Consider the following 24,059-nt stretch of genomic DNA (forward strand, 5'->3'; position numbering starts at 1 on the left):
CCGGGGTGCTTGATCTATTACTGCTCAAGCTGGGTGCTGAGTGCTTGTTCTATCACCGTTCAAGCTGAGTGCTTGTTCTATCACCGCTCAAGCTGGGTGCTTGAATTATTACTGCTCAAGCTGACTGCTGAGTGCTTGTTCTATCACTGCTCAAGCTGGGTGCTTGATCTATTACTGATCAAGCTGGTTGCTGATTGCTTGTTCTATCACTGCTCAAGCTGACTGATGGGTGCTTGATCTATTACTGTTCAAGCTGGGTGCTGCTTGTACTATCATTGCTCAAGCTGAGTGCTTGATATATCACTGCTCAAGCTGGGTGCTGGGTGCTTGATCAAACACTGCTCAAGTCAGCGATATTTCATTGTACATGCCGAAACTCATACAGAAGTTTAAATTTCAAAATTGGTAATGATTTATAAAAACTGACAGACTTGTATTTGATAGAGTTACTTCAAAAACAATACCAAAACGAAGTGATCCCAAGCATTAATGAAAAAGGTCATTTAAAGAGCTTCGACATGAGCTTACAATAATGCTTCAGACCAAATTTGGTGAAAACCTGTGCAAACTCCCTTTAAAATGTATCCTTAAACTTTCCCGAGGAAATTAAAGTGTTTAATTTCATGTGTCCGTAGGTAGTCTTTCCTCTAACACTGATATTTACAAAGTCTACATTCAAACGGTTTTTCCTTTGTATGGACTCGGATATGTCTCAATATTCCTCGAGGAAACTTGAACATTTCCCACAATCCTTAAATCTGCACAAATACAACGTAGTACCACAATCAAATTTTTTATCATAAAACTCAGAATGTCTGTGCAATGCATTTGTGTCACTTTCTGACTTGGGTTTTAGCAAATTTTTACCAGTGGGCAGATCCTTGCTTGCTGGTCATATGCTGCTGGTCGATTGATCTATGTTTGCCGGGTTATATGATTGGTAGCCCTGAAATCAAGAATGAAAACTGGATTTTTAACATCTGAGATAACCAGTACCCAGCATCATTATTGAATTTACCAGCTGAGTAAGGTTGGATACATTGATTATGACAGACAATAAATTTGTAGTCAGCAATCCAACCACACTGTCCATAGGCCCAATAGGACTTTTATCAGAATAATTTATTAAGCTTGTGAATTTTTAAACAGCATTTTCCAGTATCAACAGTAATTTTCTATGCATTTAGACATACAACAACATACAATTGTTTCAACTTGTTGGGCGTTGTTTTATTTGATAAAAAAGAAAACAAAAAGAAAACATTTTCTCTTGACTGTGATGAAAGCTGTAAGCTTATATGAATCAATCTTAAGTCTGCATACCGGAAACGCAAGCAGTGGTGTAATACAAGGTGCAGTTGTGACCCCTGTAGGGATCTAACACACAATATCCAAGTTGAGTGGCCCACTAGATCACCGCTGTCTTTTGAGTTTGAGTTTGACATATCTTCTGTAATAACTTAACTACAGATGTAGAAATCACAATTTTTGAATTTTTTTTTTGTAACTTAAAGAAAGACACTAACAGAATGACTGTGTGGTACTATTAAGTTCAAACCACAAACAAAAATGAACAAAATAGAAGACGATAAAAATAAAGAATCTGATTCCCTTCCTGTATTTGTAACTTCATAACGAACAAGGTTCACAGCATATTATTTTTTTATCACAATAACATACATCAATAATGACAATACATTATACAATATCACTAAAGCTTTTTCTCATACATTTTAAGATTTTCAATGCTCTTGTTCAGGACAATAACTTGAATTTTGAGACCAGTCCCAGAATGCTAGTTTTTGATTGATCAATATCAAAACTGCGCTCAACAACAAGCAAGCAAATGCTGAAAGTTTTGGACTGGTCTACAAAGGTAGTTTAATAACCTTGCCCACTAGACAATAAATGATAGAAATGGTTTTCCTACACTTGACACTAACCTTTGCCCTGCTAAATTTCTGTAATGGACTGATCCATCATTTAATTTGGGCAATACCATCTTTATTCGAAAGGGCTTTCACTAAAAAAAGCAGCGAACAGTCCGAACCCAAAATAGAAAGAGCAGGTTATTTCCAGCTGAGAACACGACAGGTGCCATATTTACCTCCCCAGCATTCAGGCTATGCCCAAATTGCTAAAAACAGAACCACTTTAAGTAAATTACCCAGCACTAAACACTGCACGTCCTGTCTCACGGCACGTGGCGTCTATTGACTATTAGAAATGCAAGAAACTTGTACAAGGCTAGATAATGAGAAATATCTCGCTCATGATTTTTAGTAATTCACCAGTTAGCATAAATTAAATAGTATTCTCTAAACTGAAGAAATTATGCACATTTTCATTAAACACGGCAATATTGACGTCACGTACTGACGCCGAGTAAGAGGCCAGAGACCACCAATTCCAAAATATACCTGGAATATGGTAAATGCATACCCAGGAATGAGGTAACGTTCGTACGTTCTGATTGATAGTTATCTAAATAAAACCAACCGTTTTTTTTTTTCTCAAAATTGACCTTTTTACAGTAGTTTCAGTATTTTATTATACATTTTGACAAAATTTGCTACATTTTATGTATATTGAAGTTTTATCAAACGAATTTTTCCCGCCATGCCAACGATGTTAACAGGGTTCATCTCATTCACATTAAAATTAGTGAAATGAAATATCACTATTCATATGTTTAACTTTTTCGTCCGCTATTTTGGTGGTGAAACTAAAATAGTTCTTGAAACAAATGTGATTAGATATACATGCTCCGATTTGTAGAAAGCAGTACACGCCATTGATTACTAGCCGCGCAGAATAACTCACTGGACGTCTACACACTCCTAAGTATGGTGGCTGATTTCTGCCATTTCGTGTGTTCGTGTCGGCGAGGCGAAATGTCGAAGTAACGAAAACACGAAAAGTCGAAATAATGCATATTTGTTCGTGTTGAACACACGGAATGGTAGAAATCAGCCACCATGCCTAAGTTATTACGCGCCGACGTCACTTCAGCATAATATATACAGCGCCATACATGCGCAATGAAAGAGTGCTTCCCAACTTCATCTACTTGTTTATAAAAATACATGTTAGAATCGAAGTAAAATTTAGCAAGACCATGTTGCACTCGAAGTCGGTTATACGCTGTGTGTAATAATTCACTGGCTACGCCCTCCTGAAATTATTCCGTAGGCGTGTAACCTCGTTGTAGTGTACATATAGGTCTGCTATATGTATCATGTTTTAAATATAAGTCCGTAATTTTGCTATTTACAAATATTTAAAGGTCTCTCAATGAAACTACTGCAATTTGTATTTGGAGAATCATGTCAAATATGAATAGATTTGAATTACGATATTGTAGTAAAATTTGTAACGGAATCGTGACTTGAATACATATAAATTGGAACTAAAATCTAAATTATTATAATTATTATATTACTGCATATTTTAAACTGCTAACTGAAGTGTAAAGATGTCAACAACTTAAGCATTAAATGCAAGTTGATATCATGACTGGAATATTTCCTCTTCATTACAGTCTAAAGATTTTAAATCATTTTAAGTCAGAAATAGATGTTTACATAACATGATATATATATATCTAATAAACGATGTCTGGATTATCTGGCATTGGAGTATTCTGGGCGTTTTCTTCCTTTATTTCTTCTGTCATTTCGTGTGTTGGCTACTTTATGCCTTACTGGGTAACAGGACAGATGTTTATTCAAATCAATGGTCAGACGGGTCAATTCATTCCAGTACATTTTGGTATATTCCGTCGGTGTAACTATCCGGCGATAAATGCCCGAGGTGAACTTACGATTGTATTGGAATGTGGACGGTACACGACATTTACGGACATTCCGAGCACGTCATGGCAGATAGCCACTATTGTGATTGGGGCTGCATGTGGGATGTGTTTACTTGTTTCGCTGACGGCAATGTTTGGTATCTGTGTGAAGGGCGTGGTTATCCCAATGGTAGCGCTCTTGGCTAGGATTCTTCAGATGTGTTCAGGTACTTTTTATCTTTATCTTTCTCAGGTTTACAAACACGTTCCTCTATAAATTAGTTAATTTACAAGAATCGCGCCGCAGAACTTGACAGGATCTATTTATCCTCTTTTTTACAGTTATACGCAAGCATACATATTCTGAAATCTGTCAAACTGCCATCATGCCATTTCATTTATGAATAAGCGCACTCTGATATTTTGCTTCTTGTTACATATGGTATGTGAAACACCATGCTCATCCAAAATTATACATGAAGAAAGCATAATAAACCCTAAACATTTGTACCCAATGTCTTTGCACAAGACAGCATTAAGTGAAACAGTATTAAGGTGCCTGACAAAACAGGGCAGAAATGAACATATCTCAATCTGGATGGGCTTTTAGAAATACCTATCATCAAGTCATCTACATGTATACCGTTCATCTGTATTATCGCGGTACTTGACATTTGACGTAACGACATTAAACAAGAAACAACACAACAGTGTATTTCTTGTCTTTACCACAATATTTCATGTCATATGCATCAATAACTGTGTGAAAATGAAGAAGATATCGACCAAGAAACATCCATACATGTATACTTCAAACAACAATAGTCAGCCATTGTCAACGTATGACGACACATCACTAATGTCGCGGTATAGGTAAAAATTGTTGCAATCAAACTATTCTCCTCTAGGCAGTGGACACACCAGATATTTTGCAAGTAAATCACAAGGTCGCTGGCGTGGTCATAATGTAGCAGAGCCTAAGAATTGTACTATTACTGGATATTTTCTATCTGATAGCTATCTAACATGTTTCAATTCACTGCTCAATATCATGGGTGTATTTTGAGCAGATGGTCGCGGGGCCCCCATCCCCTCCTCCCTCTTAAAATCCATCGAGTTAAGACGTTTTGATGTTTCGCCTAATACTGATATTTCATTCATTTTTGTGTAGTTTGGGGATGTTACATGTAAAATTTGGTGTCCTCTAACCTGTAGGCGGGACTTAATTTGCATAATTAATGAGGACAAATGCTGATCAGCTGGATAATCCATGGATTTTTTTTTTATTTTTGCAATACATATATGAAAAATACGATTTTAATAAATATTGACAGATATTTAGCAATGTAACTGCAGGTAAGAACATTTTTCGCTAGCATGCTTAAAATAGGTCACGAACTTGACATGTTAACACCACGTAGGTGGCGCAACTCAAATACCGCGAAATTAGTGATGACGCGAGATTAGTGATGTCGGGTATACCTGTTTCCCCGGGCACAATGAAAGAGGAAAACGTTGCGTCGTACTGTGAAAAGGGTTGAACACAAAACGTGCACTGTATCTAAAAACGTCGGGTCATAACTTCTTTTAATGAAATGTTTTATAATTACAGCGAAGACAACTGGAAAATGACATGTTTCAAAATCATGCGAATGTTGTAAACAACATCCCAATAAAAATCAAGTTTAGACATGAATGAACAAATATATCTTAATAGCGATCATAGTAAAATGTAGGAAATAAATTTCGCAGTTGATACTAATGATAGCCCTGCTGAAGATGTTTATTTGTAATATAAAATGTTTCATTGTTTCTTTCCATTTATTTGTACAATACAATGCTATATATATTTGGAGTGGCTGATGTACAAACGTTCGTACTTGCAGGTTTATTAATGGCTGCCGGTGTGAGCATATATCCAAATGGTTGGGATAGCCCCGAGGTGCAGCAGGCCTGTGGGAATATTTCTAAATCGTATCATCTAGGTAAATATTTAGGTCTGGTGCACTACTGGTGATTGCTTCTAGGCCGTGCCCTATTTTTTTGTGTTTTTTTGAGTGTTGTCTATACGCTTTATTTTTTTTTCAAGATGTATCCATACACTGCTAGAGTGTTTCAATGTAAAGAGGTTGGGATCTTTGAACGTCCCTGTTCATTTTTGGATCTTTATTCCTACTATCAGTTCATTGTAATACACTCCTATGCACAAGGTACACTGTTCCTGAAAATATCCCTTTTCCAGCATTAAATCATGATTTCACGGTACTGAGAAGATTATGATCAATCTAATTAATAAGGGCCATACATTAATTGGTACCACATGGTCTATACAGTAGATTATAGACCTTAGTTTGCTGACACATCTCATTTCATATCTATATAGCATATAGCCATGCAGTTTTGATACTGGATAAATAGCTGGACATGTTAGAAAATTATTTACATTATATAATAAGTACAAAGAGTTTAAGTAATAAATAATGAAGAAAAAATATAATAATGATTAATATTTTTGCAACCTGTATATCAAAAAATAGAATTTTTAAAATGTGAAAAGAGTTTATAATTTGTTCTAGTAACCAGTTATAATTTATGTAATAGAAATAACCCTAAACCCTGAAGGGCGTGGTAGCATGCGGCATTTCCACTACCGTTCATGAACAAGCTCAATTAAACCGAACCTGCAACATTTTCATTTTTTGTCATGTTGAGCGAACTGTGGAGTTTCCACTTTTTCTATTTCTTTCTATGATCTAATAATAATGAGTTATCTTGCAGAAAGTAATGAAACCTGGTAACTTTAATCATGTAAGGGGAAAAGCAAATGTGAAATAGATATACCTTGTTCTTTTACTTTGTGCCTCAAATAATTTGTACAATATGAATTATATACAGAATATTCTTTGTTTCATTGTAAGATTGAAATAAATAAAGTGTGTGTTCTGTTCTGTTCAACCAGACTATAACCAGTGAATGCTATTTTGATCATACATGTAAAACAAAATTTCTTTAATTTTCATGTTTTAACTAAATACTAAATTTTACACATGCTATATCTGTAGTTTCTTAGATGATATTTTTACTGTAAAATACCAGATATATTCACTGTAAGAACTGAAAACATAAATTTAACATAAATGTGGCAGTTAATTAAGAACAGTAGGGTAAGCAGCATCAGAACTTTCCACAGTCTACCCAGTGTGAGATCATTGATCTGCAAGTGTTTTATAGCCTGTTAATTATTCATCCCCTATTATCAGTTATTATTCACATTAGTTACACTTGCTATTTTTTAGCAAGGCCGTGTACCTTGTGCAAAGGGGTAAATATGCAATACAATATTTCGATTCGTAAATAGCTTGCTTATTTTTCTATTTCAAGCTTTTTCTTTAATAATTTCAGCGTATTGTTGAAACGTATTCATTGGCATATGTGATAATGTTAAAATACGTTTTGTATATAAATGGTTATACCTTTTGGAAATGTCGAACTTCATCTGGAAAAAAGTCTTTTCCTTGAAATGATGGAAATTCTCCCTAAACCGAAATTCGTGTATCTGTTGCGATGTTCTTTGACCGGGGTTTCAGTCGTTACCAATCCTCGTATCAATTTATTGTGTCGTTTCAGGTGAATGTTCACTATCTTGGTGTTTCTACATGACATGTGCAGGAATAGGAGTTACCCTAATGTGCTCAGCTCTCGCTTTCCATGCGCCTAAAGAAAAATAAGTCATTACCAGATATTAAAAGAAATGATGCAGCACATTTGCTTCTCACAAAACTTTGACATAATTGATCTCAAAAATATACCTTCAATAAATCTGAAAAAACAAAATGTTACATGTTGACTGAAGTGCACACGGAGATTAACAAAAGAAATGATATATGAATTGTTTGATAAACATTTCTGTGTTCAAGATTAACATGACGGGATTCAATGATGTGATAAACTTGACCTGTATTCGCGCTAGCACAAAAATGTCATGTTATTTCGTAAAGGGTTCAAAGCGGAAAAAAAGTACAATTACATTCCTGAAAGAAGAAATTTCGGTCTGCCACGTCAGTAACAGGTTATGGGCTTCAAAATCCAGCCACTGTCAATAGTGTGAAACTTGTGAATTATTTTCTGTGAGAAAAAACGTTGTAAATGTTGGATCAGAAAACAATGAAATAATTGCTTATACTAATTCCTTTCCATGGTGGGGTTGGCATAATCATCATTGCACTTTTTTCGAGCGGAAAGTAAATGTAAATTAGTGAGAGTAGTAATAAACTGAAAATCTTGTAAACATTTAGAACATTACGTTTACATTTTGCTGTCAAAGTTACTAATGTTTGAGCATTTTCTGAAACGTCTCAGTGAATTTCAATGTGACCATTTTTGATAAAATGAATTCATTTTCACTGTATGAGATGGAATTTAGATATCGTATATCATTATATTAAAACAAAAAACTTCAATATTACATTGAAAATTGACATAATGAAGTATGTGAATATGAAATAAAAAAAACAACTGTAATTTGGTATTTGTCATGATCTCACTCAAGGTGTAAGAGAGTTTAGAATACCACCAAAAGTATGGAAGTCTTAAAACAAGAAAGACGGATGTAAATTCATCACGATTAACCTCCCAAGCATGGGGTTTATAAAAAGGACGTTCGTTGTGACGTAAATATGTTGGTACAGTATAACTGCAAAATTATCTGTAAACAACAAGCGGTATGCATCTATGCAACTATGAACATGCAAACTTTTAATATATGTTATAATTCATGTTATATTCTACAATCGATATTATATATTTATATTTCAAGATATATACAATTCTAACCTTAATGGTAGCAGAGCGAATGTCTACAAGAATTAATACGTCTGATAATCTAATAGTGTCTTTAAAACTATCAGTTTTGTATCATAAATGTAAAAGTGATAACTATAATCGCTCAGCAGTTGTTTACACTGATGCGCAGATTAAAACAAAATTAAAATAAAAGTCTTACAATTCCACTTTGAGAAAAGCGGTTTACACATTCTGCACCTAAATCGAAATCATTCATTCAGCATAAAATTGAGGAAATTAAATACAATTTTAATAATTCACCCGACATGCTGGGTTTTACTGAAACAATTCTTAGTGATTGTACGATAGAAAATGAATAAAGAATTAGTAATTACGTTCCGTAAAAGCAAGCATATGGGCGAGGAATTGTAATAATTGAGCCGCACCATGAGAAAACAAACATAGAGCCTTTGCGACCACCATGGATCCAGACCAGCCAGGATCCATACTGTTCGTTTTCAAATGCTATATCAATTAGAGAAACCGTTAGCGAACAGTATGGATCCTGACCAGACTGCGCGGATGCGCAGGCTGGTCAGGATCCATGTTGGTCGCAAATACACTATGTTGGTTTTCTAATTATGAATATCGTTATCGAAATAATATGACCAAAGTGTTTTCTGACAGAAAGCAAATTGGGCTGGAATTTTAGTACATGTATCAAATTATAACTAAAAACAGTTTTGTATATTTCAATAGTGAAATACGAGGATTGTTCAAATATGAATGCATCTAAGCACATAAAAATGTATCCTTGATAGATTTCAATGAAAAATTTATTTGGTCCCCTCTAAGTATTCACCTCCAACAGATATGCAAAGCTTCAGTCTTCTAATCCAATCCTTGAAAGCATTTTCATAGTCTTTTCTAGGTATACTATGAAGACACTGGAATATTGCAGAATCGAGGTGTTTGCGCTGCACAAATTTTCGACCAGAAAGGTATTTTTTGAGCCTTGGGAACAAAAAGAAGTCACACGGGGCAAGATTAGGCGGATAAGGAGGGTGAGGGAGCACAACAACCTTTTCCTTCTTCAGAAAGTCTTGTACAATAGACGCCTTGTGCGATGACGCATTGTCATGTAGCAATCTGACATTGGCCAAACTAGTTGCGGGTCTTCGATTTTTGAAATATTTCTTCAGTTTTCGAAGAACTTTAGTCTTGTAAAACATTGCATTTACGGATTTGCCTTTAGGTACAGCAACCTGAATGGCAGGACTTTGAGTTGTGAAGAATATGGCATACATTACCTTCTTGACACTCATGGTCCGCTTTGCAATGCATGGTCTTTTGCCAGACTTTGTTGCCCATATTTTGTTCTGAATCTTTCGTTTGGGCTCAAAAAAGTGAACCCATGTCTCATCACCAGTGACGACATTTGCGAAAGACCGTGCATTGCATTGTAATTTGGAAACTGTTTAAGCAACAATTTTGCGCATTGCACGCGTGCCTTTTTCTGCTCATCTGTCAACAGATGGGGAATCCATCTAGCACGATCTTTCTCATTTTCAAATTACGTTGTTTCAGACTTGTATGAGCTGCTTCTAATGAGATGCCAACTATACTAGCTATTTACTTAGCGGTGTATCTTGCATCAGTAGCAACTATTTCTTTCATTCTAGCAACCATCTTGGCAGACGTTGCTGTTTTCAGCCGACGGCCATGTGGTGCATCTTCTGTTGAAACTTACCCATATTTGAATTTCTTAAACCAATGAATAACTGTCGAAAAAGACATTTCATTATGCCCATAAACAGAACATATTTCATCAAAAATGTCTTTACACCCTATGCCAAGAATACAACGATTCTTAATATAGGACCGTATTTCAACGGCGTACGCTGACCTTCTTCCAAACATTTTTTTATTAGTATACACGAGTAGGCAATGTTTAGCGAGCGATAGACACAGCTAAAGTGAACGGATTTTAATGGGTGTGGTATCAATGTAAAGCTAACATGTTTTTCTACCCAATAATCTTAATTTCCACGTGAGTTTCGCATTATTGAGCGAGATAACGTTCTAGATGCATTCATATTTGAACAATCCTCGTATGCATATTGGACGGAAATATTTGACGCGATGTTGCTGCTAAAGCTTCACTGACATAAGATTTAAGTGGCCACTTGACATACATGTGGCAAAATAAGGACCATAAAGATTATGTATCATGCTGTAAATTTTTATGCGCTGTTTAACTGTACCGTAATTCAGTGATAAGGCAGCAACAAAAATCTACCAAAGATTACTGTACAATCTCCAAAAACTCGTCTACAACAATGATTGGAAATGTGATACTTCAAATTTCCTGGCTGTTGCTAAAACAATACCGATAAGGCCTCTGGTATTGAGCACGTACCCAACAAGTCCAGATATATCTCTTGTTATTCTATATAATGTTTTCAGACCGGAATAGTATACTAATTGAGGAACGAATATTATAAACCCGATACCTAAGTCAAGCTCCGCTGATACAAGAGGCCCACTCAAATATCGGTGCATTAGTTTCACATGTACTTATTAGGAAGTCATATTGGTCAAAGTGTAATGCTAAAATCATGGATTAACAAAATGACTTGCGGAAAGAATGACGCCTATATACAGTCCAATATTTGCATGTGTCTGAGTAAATGACTATTAGCTATAGCTTTGTCAGGGGTGTTAACTTTAGCCTCTTTCGTAAAGTGTCTCGTCCAAGCTTCTGAATCACGATAACAACATTGTCAAATTTTGAATATTGAGCAGAACAGAACGCAATAAAATCATTGTTACTGCTACAATATGGATGTGACAAATTTATTACATTGTATTTAAGCGCCGGCCTCCGGATGTTTTAGGAACCAGTCACACTAGATTCACACTGAAATAAAAAAAATGGTAAGATGTTCAATTAGACCTAACATGAGGTCTTATTTTACTTTTCTTCGAAAAATCTGTATGCAGAGCAATTGCATATGAAAATATTTTTAAAATAAATACCAATTCTACACTTATTCTATACGAATGAAACATTACTGTGAATAGAAGTACAGTGTTTATTTTGTGCAAATGAGAAACAGTAATTGGTATTTCATTACTGTGAGAAGGTATTAAATTGGTGCTGCATTGTAAATAGTTTTATATGGAAATTACAGAATTGGTGTCATGGAAAATATATTGTAGCACATTCACAATTATTTCCTTGTTTATTACAGAAATATATTCTGCATTTTCTCATAAGATAATTTAGCAACCGACCAGCTCTGATATTTTCGCAAATACATGTATTTAAAGAAAAAAGAAAGTAATGCTGTTGAAATGCATGAGTATGTTTTCACACAAAATGAGAACAAAGAACAGTGTCAATAAATCCATAAATGTATTTGGGCTTGAAAAAGTTGTTGATTCATTTTAACAAAATAGAGAAAAGTGGAAACTTAACTGGTCGCTCAACACGACAGAAACGAAAATGTTGCAGGCTCGGTTTGACTGAGCCTGTTCATGGACGGTAGTGGAAATGCATGCTACCGTCCACGCCCTCTAGCCCCGGGTTGAGCAGAACTCAACATTTACACATGCTAAAAGTATAAAAAGCAATTTAGAGACATCTGCAGATGTATTCAAACGGCGGTGAACATGGAACTTTCAATGATACACGTGTTGAGGCGTGTAATTCCATGAAGAGCGGCGTTTGGTCCACAGATAAAGTAAAGGGTTTGCCCCAAACGAGAAAACAATGGGCAGAACTAAACAAACTGGAATTTAGGAAGGGGATCTGAGGGTATGGAGCCTGCGTATCACAGGAACTGTCAAAAGACAAAATTAAAAAGCAGGCACCATATCCAAGGGGTGATTATACAATACCCAAGGCTATGAAAGCGGGAGTATTGGAACCACCCAGGCCGAAATGGTCATGGTTTGTCTTTTCAGGCTAGAGTTATTACAACAATTTACCATATAATCAAGGATTTCCGTAAAAAGTACAGCATTAGGTTTTCAATGTTTTGATACAATATTAGTATTTTGTTGAATAATATACAAAGTAAGTGTTTTATTTGCAGAATATTCGTGTATATTTAGACCCCTTTCATTTGCAAACGAAGAGTAGAATTGTGTTTTGCTATAGTATCTTATTGATGTTGTATTATTAGTACTGATTTATCCCATTTTGCATTACCAAATATACAGAATTAATATTTTATTACCCAGTTTTTTTTCATATGGGCATAACATTAAGTATTTTGAATGTAATATGCGTGGACCAGAGTACTGGAGTAAGAACCCCTCTCCAAAACCATCTCGTAAGAATCATCGAATCCGCTTTACGAGTTTACCAAGCGGTCAGCTTTGAAACCCGTATTGTTGCTTAAGAGCAGGCTGAATTGCTTGCGGACCAAAGCCCACCATCTACAGACGACTATTTACAAGACTGGTACAGAGTTTTGTCCTAAAATGTTTGTCATAACAGAGCAAACGGCAAGCTGAATAGTATTTATCCCGGCGCGTCCCGACGGGTTGGTATTACGATAGGATTTGTCTTCAAAAACAACGAAAAAGACGGAAGCGTTCGAATCCCATGGAGGGCATTTTCAGCTTGCTTTCTGTGAGAGCAATTGCAAATGCATATCCAAGCTAAGATTCAGCTGTTGCAATATATAAACCCAAAGAGACTCTTTCTAAAGTTAAAGTTGTTTCCTATTTGTGTAATTAGTCAACTATTTACCAGTGTATGTATTTCGCAGATATTTCAGTCTCAGTTATGTTGAACAGTAGCATGTTAAATGGGCCGCTGACTAGATTTTACACAAAGATAAACTTGTATCTGAATTAAATCAGAGGACATCTGTGGTCGTTTCTTAATCATAATTAGAATGAAAATCATAAAGGATCGGGCCATGTCTCAGTGGAGGTAGGCATAAATGAAATGCAGATTTTTTTTCTGTTGATACGAATAGAGACCATTTCACAAGATGACGTCACTGAACACAATTACTACCGAAACTTTTATTAAGGTTTAAGGAGTTATCTTCCCTACTAATAATTCTACACATTTAAATTCGAGCTTGAAATTCAAAACAATATTTTGCATGTAACTTAAGGTCATAATGCAGTAATTCGGTCAAAAATGTGTTTCCGTGGTGAAGTCGAAAGATGTCCCTAATAAATAGATCCTAATTTTTCCATTTTTCGCGCATTTGCGCGTAAATCGGGGGCCAAATGGGCATTATTTCACTCGTGGAAAATAGGACACTTTTCATGGTAATATTCGCATATTTTCGAGTTGTTTACTTGAAAACGAAAGTAGGGTGTTTATTTTGCGGACCGCTTTCTGAAATGCGGCAATATGAGGGTACCTGACTTCAGTTGACTTGCATTTCACTGCATACTATTCAACACCCCTTTTTCGTTTCGTTTTCTTGAAGCAAATGTATGGATATCTTGTGGAAAATAGGTCTACGGCGGAGTGAAAGTCTAGAAACTGTAACAAAATTGTTCTGAAGTAGCTGAATTTTATATGTAACAAAGAACAATTTCTTTTATTGGTATATAGCCTATAAAGCATAATTGAAGAACATTTTTCACAGGTAGTACTAATTCTAGTTTGAAACTGAGATTTGTCCCACTTAAGAGATGATTAGTATTTAAAGTGTCAGCTGAACAAGATTTCATGTTAAATAGTCTTAATTATCAGATGAGTAACTGCTCAGATGTACTCTCATATAAAGCTGAATAAAGATTGTCTCTAAACTTTTAGTTTTGTACACTTTTGTCAAGATGTGGTGTAAGACTTGTTATTTTACGTTGTAAACATTCTCTTATAATTCAATTATTGAATGGCATTGTACTTTTATAATAGGAATTGTATAGAATGTATAATGCAATTAGACTTTAATAAACGAATAAACTAAACTATAAAGCTGACAGCAAACATCGAACAGAAAGATTAAGAAAATATACATAAACTCATTTATTATGGGATGTATGAACAGAATCGTATCTGGAAAAATGACTTTTTATTAAATACAATATTTGTTATAGGCAGTTATAGGCAAACATTTTACAGCTAATGCACTTGAGAAGACTGTATTTACCTTGATAAACTATAGTATTGAACGTGTTCCGTGTGTAAATTCGGAAGGAATTAATGGATAGTGCAACGATGTCGATCTTTAAATTTTATGAATATAAATAGCTTAACCTCAATATGACGGGCAACCAGAACGAATAAACATGTGTGACCGAATTTTATGGTTCATATACCGCATTTATAAATACACAGTACATACTTAAGAATAGCGTACGTTTCACTATGAATATTGTAAATACAATTCATTACCGTAATCCATTTTTACAAACCAGAACGATGTTTTATTTCAAAGCCTTTTGTGCGATATGGACTTAGCCTGAGGTAAAATAATTTAAATTTAAATGAATGATTTAGATGTGAAAGTTTGACATCGCAAAAGATGTATGGTTTAATAATTGGTTGGTATTGAAACAGATGGCTTAATATGTACATTTATTTCGTTGTTTGATCAGTTTAGATGAAGGATCAAATTAAGAGATGAGGTTTTGTGGCGGTATGTGCCTTTCTTTATATTGCTATAAAAATCACGTAAAATGATTGTGCAGCTAGAACAGTGATGTTGATGTTTAATTTTGTTCTAATGCTCTCCAAAGTGAGGGATGAGATGCGTTAACTCACACTTTCCAGTTTTAAGTAAAATCGCCCAGTATGATAATCTAGGTAAAGACTTTCTAAACGTTTCAGGGTTACAGAATAATTCACTGGCTTGAAACCCCGGTCTGAGCAGTAGCAGATGTAATATAAATTCGGTTAATTCGGTAAATAGATATTTATCTGAGATTGTTAAAGGAAAAAAAATATATTTGTTATACATATCTGCATAGTTAAAATGTTTTGTTTTGATATTCTCGAACTGTCGCAATGAAACAGTGGGGCATATGATGCTAAATCAGACCGCAGTTTCTATTGCTTCTTTCCAAGCCACCAAAGCTGGAATCAGTCATCGAGAATAGTTAGTTTTTAAGCTAAATTTTGTAAGAAATTTCTCTATAATCAAATCAAAAGTAAATATTTATTGATAAATGACCTGTAATACTACATCAGCAATTCGGTAACCGTCTTTTCAGATTTTCATTTATGAAAATAAGTTTCAAAAGTAGCTTTCGTCTACATAAATTTTATATCTTAATAAATTGGAATACCATTGTGCCCGCCCGCTTAGCTCAGTAGGGAGAGCGCAGATCTACGGATCGCGGGGTCGCCAGTTTGAACCCTGGGCAAGGCGTATGTTCTCCTTGACGATTTGATATAAGACATTGTGTCTGAAATCATTCGTCCTCCACCTCTGATTCATGTGGGGAAGTTTGCAGTTACTTGTGGAGAACAGGTTTGTACTGGTACAGGATCCAGGAACACTGGTTAGGTTAACTGCCCGCCGTTACATAACTATAATACTCTTGAAAAACGGCGTTAAACCCAAACCAACCAACCAACATTGTCGTAGTACAATACGCTAAAGTTATGATATAAGATGCTACATTTGACCATGGTCTATGCGCCGAACGAGTCAGAAATCAAGAAATCATTTATCTATCATAGTTAGCCAATAGAATGTTGCAAAAATTAACAAAACTAAACATTTCTTTATAAACTTCAAATGTAATGACATATCACATCAACAATATAGCATTTCACCGAACAACTTGTATAATTATAAGATTTTTATGTGGTGTACTTATGTTCAGACCACTGTAATTTAAGTACATACCCTAATTGTTTAACAATTAGTATCAATTAGTCTTCGTTTGTTTTATCATTACGCCTAATTGGAGTATTTCGATGATTTTCTTGATCACTAAATAAGGTATGGTTAAAGAATGTGTGTAATACTGTACATGTATTAGGAATGTGGGATTAATCTTGCAGGTAAGGAATAAAAACATAAACTTCAAAACCTTTAAAATTTCAAATAAAAATACAATAATGTTATTGTCTAATTTGTCAAAAAAACTTTTAAAAGTTTAAGTTGATCAAGAAAAAAGTTTTACAAAATTTCATGTAAATATGAAAATAGCAAAATGACCTTCTTGTTTGTCAAAGATGCAATTTCGAAACGCAGTAAAGAATGAGAAAATGTTGTACACACATAAATCCCAGACTTCCTATGTCGTTCATCATGATTCAATCATCGCCTTGTTTCTTGCAATGCAAAGCTTGAAAGTGCGAACTCCATGTCACAAGGACTCTATAAAGCAAACTTGTAAATTTCTATATCTGCTGACAATCCAATGTCCCCCAGTCATCATGCTTTATAGGACAATATATTAATGTTAAAACGTGTATATTGTCTGGCGACAGTGGTATATATTTTATAAAACATGCTTGGTGTATTTACTCTCTTTATTTTCCCATTATTTAGTATGTTCCAGCAATTATCCTTGATATGAAGTCAATAATAAATTAAACGCAGTGTCAGTGTCTTAATAAAATAAAGTTTGCATGCACGAAATTTGTCTGGGAAAGATATTTACAATTAAACATGGTCACTTTTCTATTCTATACCGTTTTGTCCTCAGCATCATTGAAACATGGTCACTTTTCTATTCTATACCGTTTTGTCCTCAGCATCATTAAAATATGATCACTTTTCTATTCTATACCGTTTTGTCTTCAGCATCATTGAAACATGTTTATTCTTATACTCTGTATCTTATAATATTCACATCCGGCTTTAATTTTCTTGTATAGGAAAAAGGTGTCTTTAGTAACGAAGAACAGGCCGTCCTTAAAAATCGCAACTCTCAGTGGTGATTGCGAAAATATTGCGAATCCAACCGCCTTTCTTGCTTGATTTCGTGGTATTCATACCCACTATAATAATTGAAAGACCTTAAAAACTGACTACTACACAAACTTCTTGTGATAACAAACGGTGGATTATCGGAATTAATTTCTGCTTTTGTTTGATAGTACGTCTGTTTTGAAGCATATTTCTTGACGGTATCATGTAATCAGAGAGTCCATAGTTTTCAATTGTACATTTATCTTTGTTTTAAAACTGTACTGAAAAGAAATTTACTGAAACAGGAGAGTGATGATATTAAAAATACATAAATTCACTGCGGGCCTAAATTGTCCACCTGTCGTCTAGTAGCAAAGCGGTATTATACCAGTATAATCAGAATGATTTTCACAAAGTTCATGTAGAGGAAAAAGTAGGTCATTAGGTTGTGGTAGGTCTTTAAGTACCATCTTTTCTAATATGCATAAAAATAGAACGCGAATGTCAGTGAAACACGGAGTAAAGATATAGGATATGACCTTGAACGGCCAGTGGCGAAAATACCAATGCCGAGCTTTAACCACTTTACGGTGCGCATCAACCCTCCCTTATAACTCCGCAATGTACCAGGTCTTGAAAGATTACATATACTATTTGTTCGCCAAAGATTAATCCGCAATAAACATTTAGTTACTGAATAATGAAAAATAATATTGATGTGTATTTCGCGCTCTATTAAATGTCGAAATGATTCGTGTTATCAAACGCTTTACAGCTGCTTAGTTGACTGAATATGTAAATACTTCGATCTACCATTTTCCATGTATTTAATGCGTCAAGTTTAACTGAAACTATATGCAAAATTTGGCAATTTTATGCATTACAGACGCTGTATATAGATAGTATATAGATAGAAATATGTTATGTAAATACTTTTAAGATATTATCTTCAATTTTGCAGGAATCATGAAAAGATGAACCATTGGAAGGAATCCTAACAACCTAATTAGAAGAAAAGTTATGGAGGACAGAACGTTTATCACATATCCAAGCGCCCAAGGAAAAAAATTGGTGACTGGGATTATTTTCAAAGATAAAATCATGCAAAACTTTATCATAGAGTGTTTGATTTAGAAAAATAAGCTTGTAAATGCGTATTGAAATAAGAGGATAAATTGGATATTGGAGAAATTAAAACTCGAGTAGCGAGACAGCGAATTGCAGGAAATGCTCACAAGAGAAGGAAAACACTTGAAGTTAATTGAAACGGGTTATAAGAGCGTGATGGAATATTGGCTGATATGTTCCGCCTCTGTTCAGTTGCATTTTCTCTCACAGTGAAAACAGATTTGTGTTGAAAATTTGAAATTATGTTGTAAAAAAACTACTTCATGAATGATAATATAAGACTTTAATAATCTGAAGTTAAATGTTTACAATTATTATTCTTTGCATGAAGATCCTGAAACTCGTTGAATATTGGGTAAATGAATTGGTTATTGAAATCTCGTCTGGCATATGATTGAATCTGGATTATATTAATGGACGGAACCATGCCTGGGATATGTATTAGTTAAATTGTTATTTTTTTTAACTCTTTAATTCAATGTCAGCCTGAAGAAAGTGTTAAATCTGAAGTGCTGAAAGTTTATATGGTATGATATAAGAATTTAACAAACAATGTCTGGATTATCTGGAATCGGAGTATTTTGGGCGTTTTCGTCCTTTGTTTCTTCTGTAATATTGTGTGTCGGGTTCTTTATGCCTCATTGGATAACAGGACAAATGTTTATTCAACACATTGGAAAATCTGGACAAACTGTTCCAGTACAGTTTGGTATATTCCGTCGGTGTAACTATCCGGCGATAAATGCCCACGGTGAACTTACGGTGGTACTCGAATGTGGCCGGTATACGACATTTACGGACATTCCTAGCACATCATGGCAGATAGCCACTCTTGTGATTGGGATGGCATGTGGGATTTGTATGCTTGTCTCATTGACGGCTTTGTTTGGTATATGCGTGAAGGGCGTGGTAATCCCGACTGTGGCGCGATCGGCGGGAATTCTTCAAATGTGTTCAGGTGCATATATTATTTCTTTCTTTGTTCTTGGGAACACAGTCAAATCATCGTTTTAGATATCTATTCAAGCTGTGCTAGTTGTCATTGGTGCACAAATAATGCTAGCACGAATACATTTTATATATAATTTATATAAACACACAAAAAGATAGTACGAACGAGTATGTTACTATGACACGTTAACATTGTCTACTTAACCTCTATGTACTTTTTTCTGACATCTGTCAAAATGTCACCAATACAGTCTACTGCATTGTGCACACGCTGATATTTTGCTTCTTCCTAACGTTAAACCGTTTTTATGATCGACTTTCTAGTGTCTACTTAAGAAATCACAGCTGCGACAAGTTTATCTCAGTTACAATAGACTTGTTTAATATTATGGTATAAGGATGTACACTCAATTTTTTTTCTACAATTAAGATTTTTTCATACTTTGTGAGCTTGAACAACATTAGTTTCTTAGACATTTAAGACCAGAAAAAGCAGAGTTCACGGCACTCATTTTCATTTATATGGCATTTTCTTCTCCCACTGTTTAAGCACTTCTGAAATTAAGTAAAATTGAAAAATGGGGGTACTTTATAAAATTTATCGAGATTCCAGGTCTTGCAGGTTACAATTAATACACGGTGATATCAGTATTATATAAGCATAAATGTCAATAACAAATCTCTTTCTTTTTTGACATGTTGACATAATTACCCCCACCCACGTTTTTTATGAAAAAAAAATCATATTTTCATAAAACAAATTCTGTAGTTAAGATTTTAAAAATATTTTGTTGCATTAATGACACGCAAAAATACTTAAAAATGGAAAGAAAAAGAGTTGGGTTCACCGTGCATCTAAGCGATATGTGTTCGACTTCATGCAAAAACTGGGCGAATGTAAGAGTATTGAAAAAAAATTGTGCTATACATAATTCAGTAGCTTTAGATTTAAGAAACAGTTATTTTGTCGGTGAATAAAGTCATTGCTTGGAGTTCGAAGTTTTTCACGAGAGCGCAGAATATCACTGTTTGAGATATATTATTTCGACTCTTACACGGTATCAAGGATTATAAGATACATCTTTGACGATCCAGTCAAATAGTTACCTGTTTTGTGTGGTTTTCTTTCCAGCGCGCTGCTATGACGTTCGGTGCCATGGCGTATTAATAGGAAAACAAACCGTGTCGTATTAAGTTGATATTTTACGTGATCCTGCTTCAATTTCTCTATTGAAAACAAAAATTTCCTTTATGAATTGTCACCGGTCTGTCTGCGGTTTCAGCCTAGAAATACTAATTAAAGTATTGCCATAGAAACATGAATGTGATACAGAAAGACAGGCATCTGATTTAAGAAATAATGATGTTTTATGATCCGTTTTTTCATTTGCAAAATGAATCATGAATGTTTAAGTCATAAACACTCAGAATATCATTGTAGGAGCAAATATCCATAATTAGCACGATCTGTCCATTCTATCAATTTATTTGTTCATTATGCCGGTATATAGTCAAAGAATAAGTCTGTGTAAATTTATATTTTCAGGTTTATTAATGGCTACTGGTGTGGGCATATATCCAAATGGTTGGGATAGCCCCGAGGTGCAGCAAGCCTGTGGAAATGCTTCCAAATCTTATCACCTAGGTAAGGCTATCATATTTTTCCGGCAACAGGCCGGTATTGAATTCACCTTTACTTCCTGTAAATATCTTGGGTGAAGGTCATTTAACAGCTGATTAAAACTGTACATTTTGATCGGTGGATTAAAACTCTACAGGTTTTCGAATGGAATAGATAATATTTTGTTAAAGGGTGTGCAGGTGCTCTGAGCTGTATTGTTAGACAGTATAATCCGTTACAAGACTCGTGTGGAATTAGCTTACGTCATAAACCGGCATCCCGTCGGTAGTGAATTCGACTACAAACCTGCCAACTCTGCGACACTGATATGGAGTAATCTCCCTGTAAACGATTTACAGTCAACTCGTCCCCAGTCAACTCGTCCCCATATTGGTCATTTCGTATCCCTTGAAGATTTCAAATTGGTCATTTCGCCCCTTTGTTTTCGGCCCCTCCTTTTTAGTCTTATTGTGTTTGTCAAAGTTTCCTAGATTATGATTAATATGATAATGATGTAAAATATGTTCTACATAAAAAACATGAAAATTTAACTTTAAAACTCATTTTGTTTTGCTTTATAAATACCCGATGTATATAAAAGTGCAGTGCATGGACGTTTCGTAGCTTAAAGTGTGCATTGACTAATGCGGCCGTGTATCTTCTTGCTCATAGTATATATACACTGTAATCTTATTCCATCGTTCTTTTCGTAAGCAGAATGTACAAAAATTAGCACGTGTAATACTAGTTTGAGAAATTCAATAATGTCCCTAGGTAATGCAGTTCTTCCACAAGTTGATATTTAATAGACATGCCCTTAAAATGATGTTTTAATTAATATCGGCACTCTCTGATTCATACATATTTCCTGCAATGATGGAGGACATTTCTGTCTACCATTTAGTTTGAAACCTAGATCTATCACTGTGGTAATGAATGTTGCATGATCTTCAGATTTTTATGAATTACTGTTACCATAACAACTTTCTTCATTTTTTTTTCAGGTGACTGTTCATTATCTTGGTGTTTCTACATGACCTCTGTAGGAATAGGGGTTACCCTAATGTGCTCAGCTCTTGCTTTCCATGCGCCTAAACGGAAACAGGTCGTAACAGGATATGCTCTGTAGCTTACAAGTATCAAATGGACGCTAAACTCTGCGCCGAGTCTTCACTGATCTCAGTTTAAAATATACATGTATATCGAATTATACACGGAGACTATTACCATATAAAATGATATGTAAATTTGACGTTTGTTAATGCTAATTTTAATGTTAGTTCAATGACGAAGTAAAAATTTGCGTCGACTTGAAGACAGAGAGTGCAATATGTTCTGAAAGAGGAAAATGCGCCTGTGATTGACATGATAGGTTATGGGCTTCAAAAGCCTGACAAGAAACTTGAAACTTAGTGAATTATTGTCTGTGATGTTTTACAAATGTACTTATACTCATTTTATTGTAACAGAACATAGTCACCGACTTAAACATCTAACAGTTAAGTAGCTTAGTATGTCAAATCTGTTATGTAATGCTCGCTTGAACTATTTTGGAATTGCTCTCCACGATTTCATGTATTCCACGATACATTTGTGTTATCTATATCTTTAAACCAATTTCAGTAATCATCTCATTGTTAAATTGTTTGTAGATATTAATAGAATGACAATATAGGGCAAGTCTTATGAATGAAATAATTTGTAAAGACAAGACTATAAGTTTGTTCCACAGGCACCAGTATCGGACCTGGGACAAAAATATGTTTGTTTTCATCCTAAATGAGTTAAAAATGAAAAATATGTAGTGAAATATGAGCCCCCATCAAAATATACATATGTCTACTGAAGGCCAGAATCTCGAGAATCGAGCCTGCGAGCAATGGGTTCACTTCCCGGGCCGTTGTGAAATAAATTCTCTAGACAATTAAACAAACTACCTATCAATATTTTACGTGTACATTTAGCTACAAAATGAGACCGACCCCAAGTCTCTAGCCCTTCCCGTTCATGAAATATCTATCAGAAAACGAGTGCCTATCTGTTGAAAGTTCCAGGTAGATAGAAATGTGGCACAACGGAACGGTACGAAATCACGGACTAAAAGATGTTTGTCAGCCTAGCAAGGGTCAAATTCATTTGGCATTAATAACAAGTATTACTAAATATGCAAATTATGGCCACTCACCACCGTCAGTATCATCTGCTACACGCGATATTTACTTTTTTATTTTCCCGTCGGTCTTTCAATTGTATTATCCGCCATTGAAACCGATACGATAATATCAGAGTAATTTTGTGCGAAACGATGCGGTTCTGTCGGAGGTGTGTCGCTATTGGCCAATCAGAAATTGCGTTTAAAAATACCTTACGAATTCTGTTCAATGGCGTAGCATTCAATTGAAAGACCGTGGAAAAATTTGAAACGCCAATATCGCGTGTTTGAGATGCTACTGACGATTGTGAGTGGCCCTAGTTTATGTATTTATTTATACTATTTAGTATTTTTTATTGAATTTGACCCTTGCTTGGCTGACAAACATATTTTAGTCCGTGATTTCGTACCGTTTCGTTGTGCCACATTTCTGTCTACCTGGAACTTGCAGCAGAAAGGCACTCGTTTTCTGATAGATATTTCATGAATGGGTAGGGCTAGAGACTTGGGGTCGGTCTCATTTTGTAGCTAAATGTACACGTGAAATGGTGATAGGTAGTTTGTTTAATTATCTAGAGAATTTATTTCACAACGGCCCGGGAAGTGAACCTATTGCTCGCAGGCTCGATTCTCGAGATTCTGGCCTTCAGTAGACATATGTATATTTTGAAGGGGGCTCATATTTCACTACATATTTTTCATTTTTAACTCATTTAGGATGAAAACAAACATATTTTTGTCCAAGGTCCGATACTGGTGCCTGTGGTTTGTTCCGTTAAAATT

The 24,059-nt window shown here is 35.0% G+C and overlaps 2 protein-coding genes across 3 annotated transcripts; both read left to right on the forward strand.

The window, feature by feature from the left end:
* The first annotated feature begins 3,262 nt into the window (after positions 1–3,262).
* LOC123555337 (LHFPL tetraspan subfamily member 6 protein-like) lies at positions 3,263–8,308 on the forward strand. Its single transcript, XM_045345990.2, has 3 exons — positions 3,263–4,020; positions 5,680–5,778; positions 7,421–8,308. Exons 1-3 carry the CDS (start codon positions 3,615–3,617, stop codon positions 7,519–7,521), a joined length of 606 nt encoding a protein of 201 aa, XP_045201925.2. The 5' UTR covers positions 3,263–3,614; the 3' UTR covers positions 7,522–8,308.
* Positions 8,309–14,884: 6,576 nt separating this feature from the next.
* Positions 14,885–22,985, forward strand: LOC123554015 (LHFPL tetraspan subfamily member 6 protein-like). 2 transcript variants are annotated; one of them, XM_053548567.1, is made up of 4 exons: positions 14,885–15,023; positions 18,386–19,510; positions 21,050–21,148; positions 22,129–22,985. In XM_053548567.1, exons 2-4 carry the CDS (start codon positions 19,105–19,107, stop codon positions 22,251–22,253), a joined length of 630 nt encoding a protein of 209 aa, XP_053404542.1. In that variant the 5' UTR covers positions 14,885–15,023; positions 18,386–19,104; the 3' UTR covers positions 22,254–22,985. The 2 variants fall into 2 exon arrangements, with proteins under 2 accessions (XP_053404542.1, XP_053404543.1); XM_053548568.1 differs by lacking the exon at positions 14,885–15,023 and adding an exon at positions 15,055–15,195.
* Positions 22,986–24,059: the final 1,074 nt, after the last annotated feature.

This window comes from Mercenaria mercenaria, chromosome 7, assembly GCF_021730395.1.
Source record: "Mercenaria mercenaria strain notata chromosome 7, MADL_Memer_1, whole genome shotgun sequence".
In the NCBI taxonomy this organism is placed as follows: Eukaryota; Metazoa; Mollusca; class Bivalvia; order Venerida; family Veneridae; genus Mercenaria; species Mercenaria mercenaria.

Bases quoted from the DNA above. Each gene is read 5' to 3' on its own strand.
- LOC123555337 (XM_045345990.2), top strand. From the start codon at position 3,615: ATGTCTGGATTATCTGGCATTGGAGTATTCTGGGCGTTTTCTTCCTTT. The intron at 4,021-5,679 runs GTACTTTTTATC...TCGTACTTGCAG, and splicing joins GATTCTTCAGATGTGTTCAG to GTTTATTAATGGCTGCCGGT. The intron at 5,779-7,420 runs GTAAATATTTAG...GTGTCGTTTCAG, and splicing joins TTCTAAATCGTATCATCTAG to GTGAATGTTCACTATCTTGG.
- LOC123554015 (XM_053548567.1), top strand. From the start codon at position 19,105: ATGTCTGGATTATCTGGAATCGGAGTATTTTGGGCGTTTTCGTCCTTT. The intron at 19,511-21,049 runs GTGCATATATTA...TTATATTTTCAG, and splicing joins AATTCTTCAAATGTGTTCAG to GTTTATTAATGGCTACTGGT. The intron at 21,149-22,128 runs GTAAGGCTATCA...TTTTTTTTTCAG, and splicing joins TTCCAAATCTTATCACCTAG to GTGACTGTTCATTATCTTGG.